This window comes from Nerophis ophidion, linkage group LG17 (assembly GCF_033978795.1).
Source record: "Nerophis ophidion isolate RoL-2023_Sa linkage group LG17, RoL_Noph_v1.0, whole genome shotgun sequence".
NCBI lineage: Eukaryota > Metazoa > Chordata > Actinopteri > Syngnathiformes > Syngnathidae > Nerophis > Nerophis ophidion.
This window is the reverse complement of record NC_084627.1, coordinates 24,024,084-24,043,597: the sequence shown is the minus strand read 5'-3', so window position 1 is coordinate 24,043,597 and position 19,514 is coordinate 24,024,084. Positions and strand designations below refer to the sequence as shown.

General features: G+C 40.8%; 1 protein-coding gene across 2 annotated transcripts in view; it reads left to right on the top strand.

The window, feature by feature from the left end:
• LOC133536245 (mucin-2-like) overlaps positions 1 to 17,253 on the top strand; it is a 152,461-nt gene extending 135,208 nt beyond the window's left edge. For both annotated transcript variants that reach the window (XM_061876629.1, XM_061876628.1), the window contains exon 4: positions 16,462 to 17,253. In XM_061876629.1, the coding sequence (XP_061732613.1) occupies positions 16,462 to 16,660 (199 nt within the window). In that variant the 3' untranslated portion in view covers positions 16,661 to 17,253. The remainder of the gene's footprint in view (positions 1 to 16,461) is intronic.
• The last annotated feature ends 2,261 nt before the right edge of the window (positions 17,254 to 19,514 follow it).

The window sequence follows — 19,514 nt, the reverse complement described above, 5'->3', positions numbered from 1 at the left end:
CAGGATCGCTGACGGGTCTGCCGGCTTCCAGCGCCCCTTACAAAAAAGATGAGATACAGGTAAACAAGGGAGGGGGGGGGATGGGAGGAAAAAATTGAAGATTAAAATAAAATAAAATAAAAATCGGTCTTAGCCTGGGCCCTGGAGAGGGGGTGCAGACTGAGGCCAAGGGAAAAAACAACCACTCATAGCCATAGTACACATCCCTCTTACATGTGTGTAAGAGGGAAACATCAAACATCAAAGAACACAGAGGACATTAAAGACATTAAAGCAGCAGATACAACCAGACACTTCTACATACAGCTATGAATAAAAAGTTAAAGAAACATATCCACTGCGGTGGCCTTTGCGGTGTTCCACGCCATCGTCCGCTAGGGTGGAGGGAGCATGGCCAGAGACAGGAGCAGACCCAACAAAGCAACCAAGACAGCCGACTCCACTCTCGGCCAGTGTCCAGTCTGCATGGATGAGCGAGGATACGTCCAAGGTGACTGAGGTGTCCGACACCTGCTCACCCAGCCAAGACACCACGAAGACTCTCCGTCCCAGCGCTCAGTGCCAGCTCTGCAGTCCTGTCCCCTCATCCGCATCTCCTCCAGTCCCTCCAAACAGAGTCCGGTGTGGCAGACACCCAGCAGCTGGTCTCCATGGCCAAAAGGCTCCCGGGAGGCAGATCCAGAAGTCCCCAAAAAAGCACCACAGAGGTCACGAAAGTGGCACCTCTTGTCACACAGTCCCAAAGAGTCCCGTACCAAAAAGCAAAAAAATATATAATAAGACATGAAAACAAGAGGGAAACACAAAAAGAGGACACAAGAGCACAGAGCTCCTGCCTACAGCAGCCTGTGCATGTTCTCCCTGTGATTGCATGGGGGAAATGATTTTTGGGAAGCTGGAGAAAGTGTTACTTTGAATGTCCAGGATGAGTGGAATGTATTAAAGGTGGAATGGTTTGAATCGGTTGAGAAATGTAGGAATTGTGGAACTTTGAAAAATGTCCTATTTATTTCAATGGGAATTTCCTGGAAATTTGGGAATTTTGGAAAAAGATGGAACTTAAAAAAAATATATAAATAGAATGATTGTCTTGGTTGGAGTTTGAATTGTTTGAATTGGCTAAGAAATGTTGAAGTAGTAGCATGATATATTTGAGAAATGTATTATACGATTCGTTTAATAATGGGGAAACTGAAATTTTTTTATGGTTTAAAAATTTACTTGGTTTTTTATCCTGAATAAGAAAAATGGTTTCATGGTGAAATGGTTGGAATGTGTTGAAACATGTGGAAGGAGTAGTCAAAAGAAAGAAAAGGTGGACATAGAGCTTGGAAAACCAGGAAGTCTGGGAAATCCTGGAATTTTTTTAGAACTTCAAACATTGGTAGTCTGAATTTCCAAGATGGGTGGAGTTTGATGAACGTAAAATAGTTTGAATCGGTTAAAAAATGTGGGAAATGCATAAGTTTTAAAAATGTCCAATTATTTTGAATGAGAAAAATGTCCCGTAAAACTGGGAATTCCGAGAATTCCTGTAATTTTGGGAAATTGACGAGGAAAGCCTGAATTTTCGGAATAGGCTGAAGAGTTTGAAGTTCGAACGGTTTGAATTGGATGGAAAAATGTGGTAGGTGGAGCGCGCCAAATTATGAAGAAGAAGAATAATAGGTTCATTTTTGTGTATAATAACATTGGTGAAAACCGGAGAATTACAACAAGTGGAAAGGGGTCGGGCATCCAGTTCAAAGCTGCAGCCACCAGGGGCGCTGCTCTGTTATCCATCAAACCATGGGAGGTGAGGCAACAAAGGCGTGGGACGTCAGGGGTGGGTACAAGACAAGACAAAAAAAGGCTGGACTACAGGCAGGCCAGTCTAGTACCCACACTCTTATACTACGAAGCAACACTGTTGTAACACATGCAGAATGAAGTCCCAGTGAAGCCAGCTGTGTTTCTGGGTGTTGTTGATAAATGGCTTTGGCTTTGCGAAGTAGAGTTTTAAATTGCATTTTCAGATGTAGCGACAAACTGTAGTTACTAAATTGTTCCTTAGCCCATGTGGTGATATCCTTTACACGCTGATGTCAGTTTCTGATGCAGTACCGCCTGAGGGATCGTGCAATGATTTCTTCAGATTCTCTGAACATTTTGATGATATTACGGACCGTAGATGTTGAAAACCCTAAACTCCTTGTATAACTCGTTGAGAAATATTGTTCTTAAACTGTTTGACAATTTGCTCACGCATTTGTTCACAGAGTGGTGACCCTCACCCGATCCTGTCAAACTTGGTCAAAAGGATAGGACTCAGATGCAGAGTAGGGGATAATTCGGCAGGCTTTTATTGTGAATGTTTCCTTTCACTTCCAAAGTCAGGGCAATTCAATATATACACTCACTAAACTAGTCGGCGAAAAGGTTCCAAAAAAAAGGAATAACCGAAAATCACTACGAAAGGAGGAAAACACAAAAACAATGACGAACTATACTCGGCGCCGTATATTCTATGAAACTTATCATAAACACAAAACGCTCCAACAGGAGGAAGAAACAATGGCTATGAAAATTATACACTTTCTCCAATCTAATTAAGGTTAACAAAAAATGTCACTCAAAAAATTGATTAAAGAAAGAACTGTAAGAAAAAACTGAAAACTCACCACTGCGGCTGTAAAACTAAATAACACGAAATCACTCTGCTGAGGAGGAGAAAAAGAAAACTCAAAATAGCAACGAAAGAATTCAGGATCAAGGTATACAAACATGAGACGAGGCAAGGCATGGGCAGGATGCTAGAGAGGCACGAATAATCGAGACAATCTGGCACAGAAAAAAGGGAAGCGTGGCCTAATAAGACACATGAGGGTAATGGGGAACAGGTGGAAACAATCAGGGATGACGTCGGGTCGAGGTTTGTTCTTCTGAAAAGCAGCGTGAGGTAGGAGATAATTAATTAATTATACAAGTACTAAAAAGACAGAAAGAAACAAAGGAAAAATGTGTCCATCGCACGGGAAGCTAAGGTAACAGCTTAGCACAGAATCAAGAACAGGCATACACCAAATGTGACAGTTGCATCCCGCAAAACAATGAAGCCACACCGACTGTGGTGAGCAACGTGAATAAATAGCTCTCTGATTAGTGCTCAACAGCAGGTGAACGTGCCGAGCACTAATCAGAGGCAGGTGAAACCAATTAGCACCCATGGTAACCAAAAACACCCAAAGTGCACAATACAGGAACTAAGGGAGTCCAAAACTAACAGAACATAACTAAACAAAACATGATCCGGACCACGGATCATGACACACCTGTTCCCAATTAGCCTGTTTACCTGTGGGATGTTCCAAATAAGTAATTGATGAGCATTCCTTAACTTTCTCAGTTTTTTTTGCCACTTGTGCCAGCTTTTTTGAAACATGTTGCAGGCATCATCCAAATGAGCTAATATTTGCAAAAAATAACATTTCTCAGTTCGAACATTAAGCATCTTGTCTTTGCAGTCAATTCAATTGAATATAGGTTGAAAAGGATTTGCAAATCATTGTATTCTGTTTTTATTTACCATTTACACAATGTTCCAACTTCACCGGTTTTGGGTTTTGTAGTTCTATATCTGTCAGTAGACTCGTTATGGAAATGCTCAAAACTACAAACCCAGTTTCCATAGGAGTTAGGAAATTGTGTTAGATGTAAATATAAACGGAATACAATGATTTGCAAATCCTTTTTAACCCATATTCAATTGAATGCACTACAAAGACAAGATATTTGATGTTCAAACTCATAAACTTTATTTTTGTTTGCAAATAATAGTTACGTTAGAATTTCATGGCTGCAACATGTGCCAAAAAAGTTGGGAAAGGGCATGTTCACCACTGTGTTACATCACCTTTTCTTTTAACAACACTCAATAAACGTTTGGGAACTGAGGAGACACATTTTTGAAGCTTTTCCGTTGGAATTCCTTCCCATTCTTGCTTAATGTAAAGCTTAAGTTGTTCAACAGTCCGGGGTCTTTGTTGTCGTATTTTAGGTTTCAATATTTCCCGTGGGAGACAGGTCTGGACTGCAGGCAGGCCAGGGTAATACCCGGACTCTTTAACTATGACGTCACGCTGTTGTAACACGTGGTGTGGTGTTGTCTTGCTGAAATAAGCAGGGGCGTCCATGATAACGTTGCTTGGATGACAACATATGTTGCTCCAAAACCTGTATGGACTTTTCAGCATTAATGGTGCCTTCACAGATGTGAAGGCACCATTAATGGGACGGCGTGAAGCAGTGGAAGAGTGGCCGTGCGCAACCCGAGGGTCCCTGGTTCAAATCCCACCTAGTACCAACCTCGTCACGTCCGTTGTGTCCTGAGCAAGACACTTCACCCTTGCTCCTGATGGGTGCTGGTTGGCGCCTTGCATGGCAGCTCCCTCCATCAGCGTGTGAATGTGTGTGTGAATGGGTAAATGTGGAAGTAGTGTCAAAGCGCTTTGAGTACCTTGAAGGTAGAAAAGCGCTATACAAGTACAACCCATTTATCATTTATTTATGTGTAAGTTACCCATGCCTTGGGCACTAATATACCCCATACCATCACAGATGCTGGCTTTTGAACTTTGCGCCTATAAAAATCCGAATGGTTATTTCCTTCTTTGTTCTGGAGGACACCACGTCCTCTGTTTCCAAATATAATTTGAAATGTGGACTAGTCAGACCACAGAACACCTTTCCGCTATGCATCAGTCCATCTTAGGTGAGCTCGGGTCCAGCCAAGCCGGCGGCGTTTCAGGATAATGTTGATAAATGGGTTTGGCTTTGCATAGTAGAGTTTTAACTTGCACTCACAGATGTAGCGACCAACTGTAGTTACTGACAGTGGTTTTATGAAGTGTTCCTGAGCCCATGTGGTGAATATCCTTTACACAATGATATCGGTTTTTAATGCTGTACCACCTGAGGGATCAAAAGTCCGTAATATCATCGCTTACATGCAGGGATTTCTCCGGATTCTCTGAACTTTTTGATGATTTTACGGACCGTAGATGGTAAAATCCCTAAATTCCTTGCAATAGCTCGTTGAGAAATGTTGTTCTAAAACTGTTCGACAATTTGCTTACAAATTGGTGACCCTTGCCCCATCCTTGTTTGTGAATTTCTTAGCATTTCATGGAAGCTGCTTTTATGCCCAATCATGGCACCCACCTGTTCCCAATTAGCCTGCACACCTGTGGGATGTTCCATATAAGTGTTTGATGAGCATTCCTCAACTTTATCAGTATTTATTGCCACCTTTCCCAACTTCTTTGTCACGTGTTGCTGGTGTCAAATTCAAAAGTTAATGATTAATTGCAAAAAAAAATGTTAATCAGTTTGAACATCAAATATGTTGTCTTTGTAGCATATTCAAATGAATATGGGTTGAAAATTATTTACAAATCATTGTATTCCGTTTATATTTGCATCTAACACAATTTCCCAACTCATATGGAAACGGGATTTGTACAACCCGGCTTAAGGGAGATGGTGTCAAAGGGGAGGCATGTGAATTAGACCGCCCAAAAATCGATGCATCCTGAAGAGATGGTCAGAAAGTGGTCTGAAGATGGTCTGCATAACAAACAATGCAAAATGTTGACCCAAAGAACCACGATTACGTATTCTGTAGAGTCTTTTAGATGTATGGAGAACAATCACATGATGGCTTTAAGCTGCAGTGTGTTTGGTATAACAGGATGTGACAGGCATGCCAATAGGCTTTGAGCATCCTGTGATTAGCTTGATTTAATTGTAAACTCCATTCCTATCTCAGATTTCTGGATGTTGTGTCCCAGAAGAATTATTTATTCATGTTTGCAGCCTTATTGTCTTGTCTTGCCTTGTTGTTTTTTTTCGGAGACATCCTGCTGAGTTTTTTGAGAAAAAAGCTTGTTCTATTTTTTTTTTTTTTTAACTTCCTCCTCCACTCCTCTTGTGGACTCCATCAGTGGCTCAATGCAAGATTGATGATTTTCTGCAGGAAGAAAAACATAATACTATTTCAGTGTTTAACGCACAAGACTACGGGGAAGGAAATATAACATTGTTTCAATTAGTTTTGACTTTGGCATTTAACCCGGAGAGAAAAAAAAACTACAACTGTTGACACAGAGGAAGGCTTTTCATTGTGTGATCCTCTCTTTCAACAACAAAAGAAGGAGAACTTTCCACAACAAATGCTGATATGATACAATTGGACAGACTACAATTTGAAAGGGGAACTGCACTTTTTTGGAGATTTTGCCTATCGTTCACAATTATTCTAAATTACATGACGACAAATAGATTTTTTTTAATGCCTTCTAAATATAAAATAAACGTAAATACAAGTCTGATGGGAGCTCAACTATTCTGCCAATAAAATCCAATAAATAACCATTGAAAAAGCGCCACCAAAAATAAATGTACATTTTGTGAATTGAAAATTAATCAAGTACCGTATTTTTAAAATTATAAATCGCTGCGGGGTATAAGTCGCACCGGCCAAAAATGCATAATGAAGAAGGAAAAAAACATATATACGTCGCGCTGGAGTAAAAGTCGCATTTTTGGGGGAAATTTATTTGCTAAAACCCAACACCAAGAATAGACATTTGAAAGGCAATTTAAAATAAATAGAGAATAGTGAACAACAGGCTGAATAAGTGTACGTTATATGAGGCATAAATAACCAACTGAGAAGGTGCCTGGTATGTTAACCTAACATATTATGGTAAGAGTCATTCGAATAACTATAACGTATAGAACATGCTATACGTTTACCAAACAATCTGTCACTCCTAATCGATAAATCCCATGAAATCTTCTTCCTCGATGTCGCTTCTAAACAACTCTGCCAACTCCAAAGGTATGTGCCGCTTCCTTTTGTCGTTTTCTGCTGCATATTTCACTACGTCCAGCTTGTAATCTGCAGTACATGATTTCCTTAACGGTCCAATTTTTGTTCAGCACTTCTCAGTTTTTATAAATTACCGCCAACGATGAAATGATCCATTTTAATAGCTACGGTAGTAGCATATAGCATATAGCAGTTAGCATTCCATGACCGACAATGCACTTCTGCCATGACCCTCCCCCGCCGAATTCTTATTGGTTGACGAGTATGTGACGATTGCTGACGTGAGTGTGATGTGTGATGATTGCTGACATTTTCTTTGTCTCTTCCGCGACTGGGCCCCCTAAAGTGTGTGTGTGTGTGTGTGTGTGTGTGTGTGTGTGTGTGTGTGTGTGTGTGTGTGTGTGTGTGTGTGTGTGTGTGTGTGTGTGTGTGTGTGTGTGTAAGCCCGTAGTCTGTCTCTGTTCCGCGGCCTTGATATATTGCAGTTTCTAGTCCAAAGTCAACAACAACAGGTGTGTGTCCATGAAAGACAAGAAGGGAGTTTCTTGTGTCTTCGCTGCGCTGTCCTTCAGGAGAGTCTCAAAGCCAGGGAAACAATCCAAATTAAAATGATTTTTATGCGGGTGAAAATAAAATGTGCGTTTCACTCTAAATTGTCTATGACTGGTCCTCAAAACTGCGGGGTAGACAGTCCGATGTAATCCACAGTTCTTCCCGCATCCTCCAATCATTGTGGCAGCTTTGGGGTACATTGAAGACTGCCATCAACTCCCAATTTGTCGACAAACCAGAGCAACGCTTACTCCAATCAGCAGATGTCCTGTTGAATAGGTGGATATCTTCACGTCCTCGACAGAAAAGGGTCACCAAGCACGTGGCCGTCCTTCTTCTCCCAAGAGTCCGTGGTGTGTCCAGCAACAACCGCTTCGTCACGACAGCAGGTTCCCCCAAACCCAAAATCTTGTCAATTTTGTTGAAGCCAGTTAAATAGTTCCAATGTTTGGATTTGGAGAGCAGTGCAAAAAGAGGCAACAAAAAAGTTAAGACAAAACAAAACAAAGAAGCAAACAGGAGAGATAAGGGAGCGTAAAGGGGAGCGTCCACCCTCGTTAAGTGCCAGAGAGATCAGTATCTGTATAGGTATTGGCCGATCTCACTTGTGAATGATAGGAGTCGGCAGCACAAATCCTTGATCAGAACATCCCTAAATAAGATAATGATATTAAATATGTTGCATTAAAACTACTCAAACAAGTACAATTTAAAAAAAGTTACGTAAGTACATGCAGTGCATTTGCTGTATGACACAGCCCACACAGTAGACACGGCATCTGTAAAGCTCGGGGAATTAATGTGCAGGAGTGTGCAGCATTCCCCAGTAAAAAGGTCATCAGGAGTTTCCATTAAAGTCTTTTTGGAGGAAGTCCTCTGTGGTATGCCCGTACTACCGCACACTGCTGTCTTAAGTTTTGCTTGCATAAACCCGCCAGTGGGCATCCAGAGTGGAGGTGGGAGTTGTTTCCGAACCCTACGGGGATAAACGTGAGCAGTCACGACCGCCGTTGTCGCCTTCCCCTCCCCCCGTCATCCCCACTCATATTCTTATCCACGGGAGTCCTCTTTATTTCCAGCATATTCTGCCGTTGCCGCTGCTGTGATGAGAAACACCCTCTAACTAGGCCACCGCATAATAAGCCAGAATAGCAGAGGGAACAAATAAGGGAAAGAAAAGCGAGTCGATCACAGCAAGAGGCGGCGAGCCAATATCTAACCAGCTGACAATATGTCAAACATTGTCTTTAGATGGCTGCAACACTGATATATAACCGCTTGCACTCGGGGTGCATCGGTCATGTGACTGACCATCGTGCGGTGTGGCGACTGCCATCATTTATGTCGCTGCAACCTTTCTGAGACACTCAGCACTTTAGCCCCTAAATTATCATCAACAGCCTCATTACTGGAAGTCTCCCCTGCCTCCATTTCCTTTCCCGGTGCGGAGGAGGCGAGAATTCCGAAATATTGGATATTACTGGGACTCTCTGGAGAGTATTATGTGCTGCTATGATTCATTATCCAGCATGTATGGTCACATACTACGTGTCCATGAGGGGACTCAAATCGTACCTATACAGTCAGTGTGTCAATGCCTCCATACATAATATGCTGTAGAATGAGTCCAGTTGTCCAATGTAAGGCAGCACGTTGCTATGACGTATCCGTGTTTGCATGCACGTGCAGGTGTGTTATGACCTGATCAAGGAGGTAACCCCAGGATGCAGACACGGGAGCCGAGGTAGAATTACAAAAAGGGCAAAATTTAATAAGTCCAAAAAGTGTAACAAAAGGCGATGGGGCAGAAGTGCACACCATGAATAAACAAACAAAAACAGGTTCCTCAGTGGTCGGTATGGGAAAAGGCCAGGGTGCACTGAGCACAGCAAAATGTCCAACACAAAATCCTCTTTACCTCAGGGAGGCTAGGAAGCAAACACAAAGAGGTGAGGGATTTCACTAATAAGGAGAGACAACATACCAGGACTGACAAAGTGAAGCAGGCGCATTCACGTGGGCGGTGCAGGAGACAATAACCCGCAAGACCCAGCTGTCAGTGACGAGCTTAATCAGAATCAGAATTTAGAATAATTTTATTGCCAATGTTTCAGAATAGGTTCACAAACTAGCAATTTTTCTTGGTGCAATCGTGCAACATAAAAGACATATAAAACAGAATAGGTAATAAGATGAGCTGTAACTGAGCTATCAGATCTTGTTATAGTTCATCTGTCTGATGGCCGAGGGGAAAAAACTGTTCAGGTGGCGGGAGGAGTTAAATACTCCTAGGTAGAAATTTTTTGCAGGTGTGCCTTGCTGAGGAATAATGAACTGAAGAAAACAGACATCACCATAAAAGAGAAGGCATGGAAATGACAAAACACAACACAGGTGTGTGTGGTTTTTTATGTGCGCGTGTGTGTGTATAATAGATAGATAGATAGACTGATAGATAGATAGATAGATAGATAGATAGATAGATAGATAGATAGATAGATAGATAGATAGATAGATAGATAGATAGATAGATAGATAGTACTTTATTGATTCCTTCAGGAGAGTTCCTTCAGGAAAATTTAAATTCCAGCAGCAGTGTACAGAGTTGAGATCAATTTAAATAAAAGTAAAAAGTAAATAATGGGGGTTTAAATGGAAACAAAATAGAGAAATATTACAACAAGAATAAAAACTAAAAAGCAACAATGGGAATAAAAATATAACAGTAAAACAAGACTATAACAAGACAAAGTAGGCAGTAGTGACCATGTTATGAAAACATATTGCACTGTTATTGTTTTGCATCCCCTGTCATCCTAGTACCCCCCACCCCCCGCCCTAGAGAGGAGTTGTACAGTCTAATGGCGTGTGGGACAAAGGAGTTTTTGAGTCTATTAGTCCTGCACTTGGGATGAAGCAGTCTAGCACTGAACAGGCTCCTCTGGCTACTGATAACGCTATGCAGAGGGTGACTGGCATCATCCAGGATGCTCACTAGTTTGTCAACAGTCCTCTTCTCTGCCACCGTCACCAGTGAGTCCAGTTTCATTCCGATTGTAGAACCGGCCCGCCTGATCAGTTTCTCAAGTCTGGAGCTGTCCTTCTTAGATGTACTGCCCCCCCAGCACACTACCATGTAGAACGGAACACTGGCAACCACAGACTGGTAGTACATCCACAGGAGTTTTTTGCAGATGTTGAAGGAGTGCAGTCTCCTGAGGAAGTACAAGTACTTTCTTGTACTGATGGTCCGTGTTAACAGTCCAGTCCAGCTTATTGTCCACCCAAACCCCGAGGTACTTGAATGAGTCCACGGTCTGTACCTCAACTCCCTCGATCACAATAGGTTGTGACCATGGACTCGACCTCCCAAAGTCAATGACCAGCTCCTTGGTCTTTGATGGATTGAGCTGCAAGAGGTTCGTGTGGCACCAGACAACAAAGTCCCTCACCAGATTCCAAAACTCCTCCTCTCTGCCATCCCTGATGCACCCGACGATGGCTGTGTCATCCGCGTACTTCTGGATGTGACACAGCTCTGAGTTGTAGCAGAAGTCAGCGGTGTACAGGGTGAAAAGAAGAGGGGCCAGCACCGTTCCCTGCGGTGCTCCGGTGCTGCTGATCACAGTGTCAGACGTGATGTCCTTCAGTCTGACGTACTGTGGCCTGTCGGTGAGGTAGTTCGAAATCCAGGCAACCAGGCAGGGGTCCACTCGCATTTTGTAGAGCTTGTCCTGAAGGAGGCGGGGCTGGATGGTATTAAAGGCACTCGAGAAGTCCAGGAACAGGATCCTCACAGTGCCATTTCCCTTATCCAGGTGTGAGTGGGCTCGATGCAGCAGGTAAAGGATAGCATCCTCCACACCAACGCCTGCCTGGTACGCAAACTGCAGGCTGTCCTGGGCATGTTGCACCTGTGGTTTGAGGAGGCTGATAAAGAGCCGCTCCAATGTCTTCATCAGATGAGAGGTGAGCGCCACTGGTCTGTAGTCGTTCAGCGCACTGTGGCAGTTCTTTTTGGGAACTGGAACGATGCATGACGTCTTCCAGAGGGTGGGCACTCTTCCCAGCTGCAGGCTGAGGTTGAAGATCCTTTGAAGTGGTTCACCCAGTTCTGCAGCACAGGTCTTCAGGAGTCGGGGGCACAGCTTGTCTGGGCCTGCTGCTTTCCTTGGCTGTAGCTTCCTCAGTTGACCTCTGACCTGGTCCGCAGAGATGACTAATGATTGAAGTCCCCAGAAATGATGAAAAAAGCCTCAGGATGTTTTGTCTGTAGCCTTGATGTGATGGCGTGGATCATCTCACATGCATTGGCAGCATCTGCCCTCGGGGGAATGTAAACACAAAGGGAGATCACGTGACTGAACTCCCTCGGCAGATAGTATGGCCGTAGGCTAACAGCTAGTAGCTCCAGGTCAGGGCAACACAAGACTTTCTTCACAGAAATGTGTCCTGGGTTACACCAGGGGCTGTTAACATATATGATGAGTCCCCCACCTTTTCTTTTACCACATGCTTTCGTGTCTCTGTCAGCTCTCACTGCGGTGAATCCCTGGAGGTCCACGTTAGCATCCGGTACCAGGTGGTTTAGCCATGTTTCCGTGAAGATGAGCAGGCTGCTCTCTCGATACGCACGCTGGTTTTTTAGTCCATGAAGCTCATCGATCTTGTTCGGCAGCGAATTCACATTCCCCATGATGACGGAAGGAATGGATGGTGTGTAGCGCCGTCGATTTTCCTCCTTTAGCTTAGCTCCCGCTTTGCAGCCCCGAGGATTCTTCCTTAGCTCCGGTGGTATGGAGTGTCGAACACCAGTTCGCCCCATCATTTTCAGACTGAGCAGCTCCTCTCTCGAATAAGAAAGAAAGCTGCTTCCTGGTCTTTTAAAACTGCCAAAAGTATCCATTGGATATATACAGGGATTCACCGTCTTCAAGGAAAACATAAAAAAGCTAAAAGCTAAAAGATAAAAGATAAAATATATGTTTGTAAGATATAATAAATAATAATTATAATTAAAGATAAAATATAAGATAAAAGATAGGTTTAAAAGATGTACCACTACAGAGCTACTGGAGATGCAGCCGCCTTCCACAGCGCAAGCAGCAAAAAAATAAATAAAAAAAATAGTGTTGTCCCAATACCAATATGTTGGTACCGGGAATTATTTCCCATTCTTGTTTTATGTAGAGCTTTAGTCGTTCAACAGTCCTTGCTCTCCGCTGTCGTATTTTACGCTTCAAAATGCGCCACACATTTTCGATGGGAGACAGGTCTGGACTGCAGGCGGGCCAGGAAAGTACCCGCACTCTTTTACTACAAAACCACGCTGTGGTAACAAATGGCTTGGCATTTTATTGCTGAAATAAGCAGGGGCATCCATGATAACGTTGCTTGGATGACAACATATTTTGCTCCAAAACCTGTATGGACCTTTCAGCATTAATGGTGCCTTCACAGATGTGTAAGTTACCCATGCCTTGGGCACTAATACACCCAAATACCGTCACAGATGCTGGCTTTTGAACATTGACCCAGTAACAGTCCGGATGGTTATTTTCATCTTTGTTCCGGAGGACACCATGTCCACAGTTTCCAAATATAATTTGAAATATGGACTCGTCAGACCACAGAACACCTTGCCACTTTGCATCAGTCCTTTTTAGATGAGCCTGAGCCCAGTGAAGCCAGCTGTGTTCTTTGGTGTTGTTGATAAATGAGCTTTGCTTTGCTAAGCAGAGTTTTAACTTACACTTACAGATGTAGCGACCAACTGTAGTTACTGACAGTGGTTTTATCAGTGTGTAAAGATATCCTTTACACACTGATGTCTGTTTTTGATGCAGTACCGCCTGAGGGATCAACGGTCCGTGATATCATCGCTTACGTGCAGTGATTTCTCCACATTCTCTGAACCTTTTGATGATTTTACGGACCGTAGATGGTAAAATCCATAAATTCCTTGCAATAGCTTGTTTAGAAATGTTGTTCTAAAACTGTTCGACAATTTGCGAACAAATTGGTGACCCTCGCCCCATCCTTGTTTGTGAATTACTTAACATTTCATGGAAGCTACTTTTATACCCAATCATGGCACCCACCTGTTCCCAATTAGCATGCACACCTTTGGGATGTTCCAAATAAGTGTTTGATGAGAATTTCTCAACTTTATCAGTATTTATTACCACCTTTCCCAACTTCTTTGTCACGTGTTGCTGACATCAAAACTTAAAGTTAATGATTATTTGCACCTAAAAAAACTGTTTATCAGTTTGAACATCAAATATGTTGTCTTTGTAGCATATTCAACTGAATATGGGCTGAAAATTATTTGCAAATCATTGTATTATGTTTATATTTACATCTAACACAATTTCCCAACTCATACGGAAACGGGGTTTGTATTGAACAAGACAAGAACCAAAGAATTAAACAGAGACAGAATTAAATTTGGCTCAATTTGAGGAGAGACAGCTGGACACTTAACCCTTGTACAGTGTCTCAGCACGCTCTGGCGAAAGATTGTCAGCCACCTCTTTTTGTTTGGACTTTCCCTGATTACATGGCAACCGCTGTTTTTAGCAGAAGGGGGCCGTAAACAGCATTGCCTTTGGTTACAGAACAGTTGAAAGAAAAGGTCATAAAACAGTTCACAGAAAGGGTCGTAAAACAGTTCAAATAAGCAGTGCCTGAAGGGGAGTCTGGTCCTGTTTCCTCTTCGCTTTTGTAGTTCTTGGGTCAAGACAATATATTTCTGTTGACTACAATACATGAAAGGAACAGAACACCTTCATGTTGCTTCCCCCCCTACACAGTGGAGTTTTAGAAGCCTTCTTCTTGGTTTGTTCAAAGACAGCTTTTGTCTTCTCGCCGGGAACTCATTTCAACACAAAGTATTGTGATAACTTAAGATACAATTATTTTAACAATACTTATGAAGTAGGGAAGCACAATAATCAAATTTTAATCATGATTACGATTTTGACAGTGATCGTTGGTTTTTCTACCGCTTGTCCCTTATGGCAGTGGTCCCCAACCTTTTTGTATCCGCGGACCGGTCAACGCTTAATAATTTGTCCCGCGGTCCGGGTGGGGGGGGGAATCCTTTTTTTCTTTTCTTTTTTTTCTTTGTCATGAAAAAGGGACGTTTTTGTCATGAAAAAGGCAGGTTTTTGTGGTAAGGTGCACTAATTGTAAGTGTATATTGTGTTTTTTATGTTGATTTAATAAAAAAAAAAAAAAAAAAGTTTTTATTTTTTTTTTTAATTAATAAAAAATTCTTCTGCGGCCCGGTACCAATCGGGCCACGGCCCGGTGGTTGAGGACCACTGTCTTATGGGATCGCTGGAGCTTATCCCAGCTGCACACGGGCGGACGGCGGGGTACACCCTGGACAAGTCGCCACCTCATCGTTGGCTATATTAACATTTAAAATGCAGGCTACGCTATATATCAATTCCAACACTTCCACAACCTACGGTCAGCCAACCACCAGGTAGGCAACCGAAAAACGGTGGACTCATGTGAGAGTGAGTGAGAGGGTGAATGACACTTGATCTGTTTCGTCTTAATCAAAGGCGGGGCCCCACCCACGAAAACACGTTTGGAAAAAAACAAAGATGATTTTAGTCAACTGTGCGAGTGTAACAGAGACCTTCAAAATAGAGGTGGCTGCCTGTTGTTTTAGCTCAGTACGCTGGCCTTTCACACCAGCATTCTGGATTGGGCCCCTTTCAGAGAAGTAGGAAAAAGTATGCAGCCGAGAGAGAAAGAGAGAGAGAGAGAGAGAGAGAGAGAGAGAGAGAGAGAGAGGAGAGAGAGAGAGAGAGAGAGTACACAATCGTTACACAAAACAGTCTGGGATTGACAGCTATGAATACCAATCATTGCACTCCGCTGTCGAAATCAAGGGCCCCGTATTGGGTGGGGTACCCGTGGCTCCAACGTGTTTACTTGTGCAAAGCTGGGCAGCCAATCAACATTTTAATGTCTTCCAATAAAACACAAAGTTGGTCTTTCCTTGTATTTTACTGAAGTCATTTACAAAAGATAGGCATGGTCGGCTATAGGCTACTTGAAGCTAGTAGCTACACGACAGCTAAGCGCACACTAGCACACAAGCTAGACATACATAATAAGTGTCCTTTATTGAATAATATTGCTGCCTAAAATAAGGCTGGGTTGATAAAACGACATCATTATGTATCGCGATAGACACATAATTGATATCAATATGAAATGTGTTTGATAAAATATTTGCTAGCTATTTATATTTGTCGGTCGGAAGAAAAACTTTTTGAAGGAAGATTCGTTGCATGAAGTCACTCGCGCTCTGGAAACCTAACTAAACAGGAAACAGGGAGTGTCACTGAGCCATGGGAACCTGGCAACCTCCAAACCCAAACTGGTCCCTCAGATTGCCAGATGGAAAAGCGTGATTCATCAGTCCAGAGAATGCGTCTCCACTGCTCTAAAGTCCAGTGGCGATGTGCTTTACAACACTGCATCCCACACTTCGCATTAGACTTGGTGATGTATGGCTTAGATGCAGCTGCTCGGCCATGGAAACCCATTCCCTGAAGCTCTCTGCGTACTGTACGTGGGCTAATTGGAATGTCACATGAAGTTTGGAGCTCTGTAGCAACTGAAAGTCTTTGTACTATGCGCTTCAGCATCTGCTGACCCCTCTCTGTCTGTTTACGTGGCCTACCACTTGGTGGCTGAGTTGCTGTTGTTCCCAAACTCTTCACTTTTCTCATAATAAAGCTTGAGAGTTGACTTTGGAATATTTAGGAGCGAGGAAATTTCACGACTGGATTTGTTGCACAGGTTGCATTCTATGACAGTTACACGCTGGAAATAACTGAGAGCGGCCCATTCTATCGCAAATGTTTGTAGAAACAGTTTCCATGTCAAAGTGCTTAATTGGTGGTTAGGACACCTGATTCTCATCATTTCGATAGGTGACCAAATACTTTTGGCAATATAGTGTACCTCAATTGACTAACGCATCTGTTATTCTCTTTTCTTAAATCTAGCGTAGAGCACGACTTTCGTCTTCAGGAAGGACAGGTGGTCCGCACGTGGAAAGTCGGCGACCCCCCTGAGGGCTCCCCCCAGACCCCCGCAGCCACCACCCCTCCCTGCACCACGCCCAACCAACAGGAGTCCCCCCAGGCCGTCCATCCCACTGCTACCACCAAAAAGAACAGGAAAAAATGCTTCTGGTTCCTTTGATTTGCGGGGAAGACAAGGGGGACATTTTGCTACCGCAACATACCCACTGTAAAAATAGAAAAAAAGAAGCAAGTGTGTGACGTGGAGGATATGAATGCAAAAAACTGTGAGAGGTTGAAGGCTTTTTGTTGGAGACGATGACAATGGTTTGATGTTGGAACTTTCGAAAAGCCTCTTGAGCTTTCTGCGCGGGAAGGTGCAATGACTCAGTTAGAAAGCAATGATGAGATGTAAAGAGAATATATACAGATAATATATATATATATACATGCACATATACAGTACATACACACATACATATATACAACTATGTACATACATACATACAGTATATACACACACATTTGTATATGTGTGTATATATAGACATATGTATGTATATATACATATGTGTATATGTAATATATACTATGTATATATATATATATGTAATATATACTATGTATATATACATATACATACATACACACACCGTACACACATATACTCATTTACATATAAATACATATATATATTTTATGTATACATATATATATTTCATACTCACATATATGCATATATATGTACAATGTATACATATACATATACAAAAACACACACATATATATATATATATATATATGTATATATATATATACATATATACAAATATACATGTATATATATATATATATATTATATATATATATATATATATATACATATATATATATATATATTAGTATATATATACATACACATTTATACATATATACAAATATACATGTATGTATATATATATATATATACACATATATTTACATACACACAAGCATTTATATACATACACACACACATATATACAGTATGTATATTATATATATATTTATATATATATATATATATATATATATACATATATATATATATATATATATATATATATATATATATATATATACATATATATATATATATATATATATATATATATATATATATATATATATATTTAGAAATATAAAAAATATTAAAATGTCAAGGGTTGCAGTTAAAACCAAGAGAATTCATAAGAGGAAGGATTCGGAGTCATCTTCACTATTGGACTAATGAGGGTCAGAACACCAGCTTTTATATTCAGAGACATTATCAAAGAGCTGTATTGAAAATTCTTTTACTATTGTAATTGTGGGACAAACCACTAATACGCGTTTCCAAATGAGCAAACACTCCCCTCCCCTCACTCATACATGAGCATAGGACATTTGCAGAAGAAAGTGTGTGTGTGTACACACACACTCATATATATATATATTTATATTAGGGCTGGGCAACGATTAAAAATTTTAATCGAAGTTAATCACACTATTCCTCCGATTAATCGCGATTAACTGCATTGTATACGCAAAGCCCAATAATGAATTCAAAAGTGGTGTGTAGTGCACCTTTATTGGAATATTCCTCTACATGAACAAAAGCGCCAAAACATTTGTTGTGCAAACACAATTTAAATCAGTCCTTGTTAAACAGTAGCAGTTAAATAGCATATTTTATGAAAATCAACTCAAAAAATGTAAATACAAACATTTAAGCTTATTGCCACTGCCAGGGTATTTAAGTTATCCTGTTTGTTATGGAAAATAAATATAATCTACATACAAATCTCTGAGCCACAATCATAACATCTGAACAGGCAATTTCTGAGGTAACAGCAGAAAAAACATTTTTATCAGGGATCTTATGTTTAAAAAACCTATATTATAGGTAGTGGGCTGTTTTAGGGAATTTTTGATCAAATTATCCGTAGTAGCAATATTAATAATGTTGTGTTTATTCTGCGTAGTGCACTTAAAATAATTATGACCATATATAGGAATTGATATGATGGGAATTTTCCGATTGTTTGCTTGGTCCTTTGATAAACTGAACGCATATACATGGTACTATATTGTGATGTTAGGAGCCAGGGAAAAAAAGAACTACCCTACCCAGCATGCAACAGGAGTGACGAGCATGCGCGGTAGCCCGGTATAGGTTGTGTCGCCATGACGGCATCTTGTATGTTGTGATATGCACGCTCTGAAAGCAAACGTTAAGAACTCAGCCAACACTCCTCGTCTGCATTATTCATAAATAGACAGAAAACACATATACTCCGCTGCTTCACAGGCCGCTGGATGTAGCCGGCAAAGTATTCCAATGCTAGCTAGCCGGTCTAGTAAGCAGTCCAAAACGGCCCGATCTATCCACATTCAGAATTGTCTGGCGGTCGTAAGTGATCCCGGAGTAACCACGCTGTAAGCCAGCCATGAAATTTGCAGAATTGTCCGGTATTTTTGCCAAATGTTCCATCTTTACCAAGAGCCCCTCGACGCCGAAGCCTATCCGGCCGACGCCATCTTGTTAAGAAACGGCGTTAACAAAATAAAAGCATGTAAACAACATACGCAAATGTGCGATAAAATAATTGTCGGCGTTAATAGAATGATGAGTTAACTCGTAATTAACGCATTAATTTGCCCACCCCTAATATATATATATGTATATATATATATATATATATATATATATATATATATATATATATATATATATATATATATATATATATATATATATATATATACATATATATATATATATACATATATATATATATGTATATATATATACATATATATATATATATATATATATACAGATATATATATATATATTATATATATATATATATTTTATATATATATATATATATACACAGTATATATATGTATATGTATACTTATATATAAATATACATATATATATGTATATATACATACATATATATATATATATACACATGTATATATGTATACATACATATATATATATA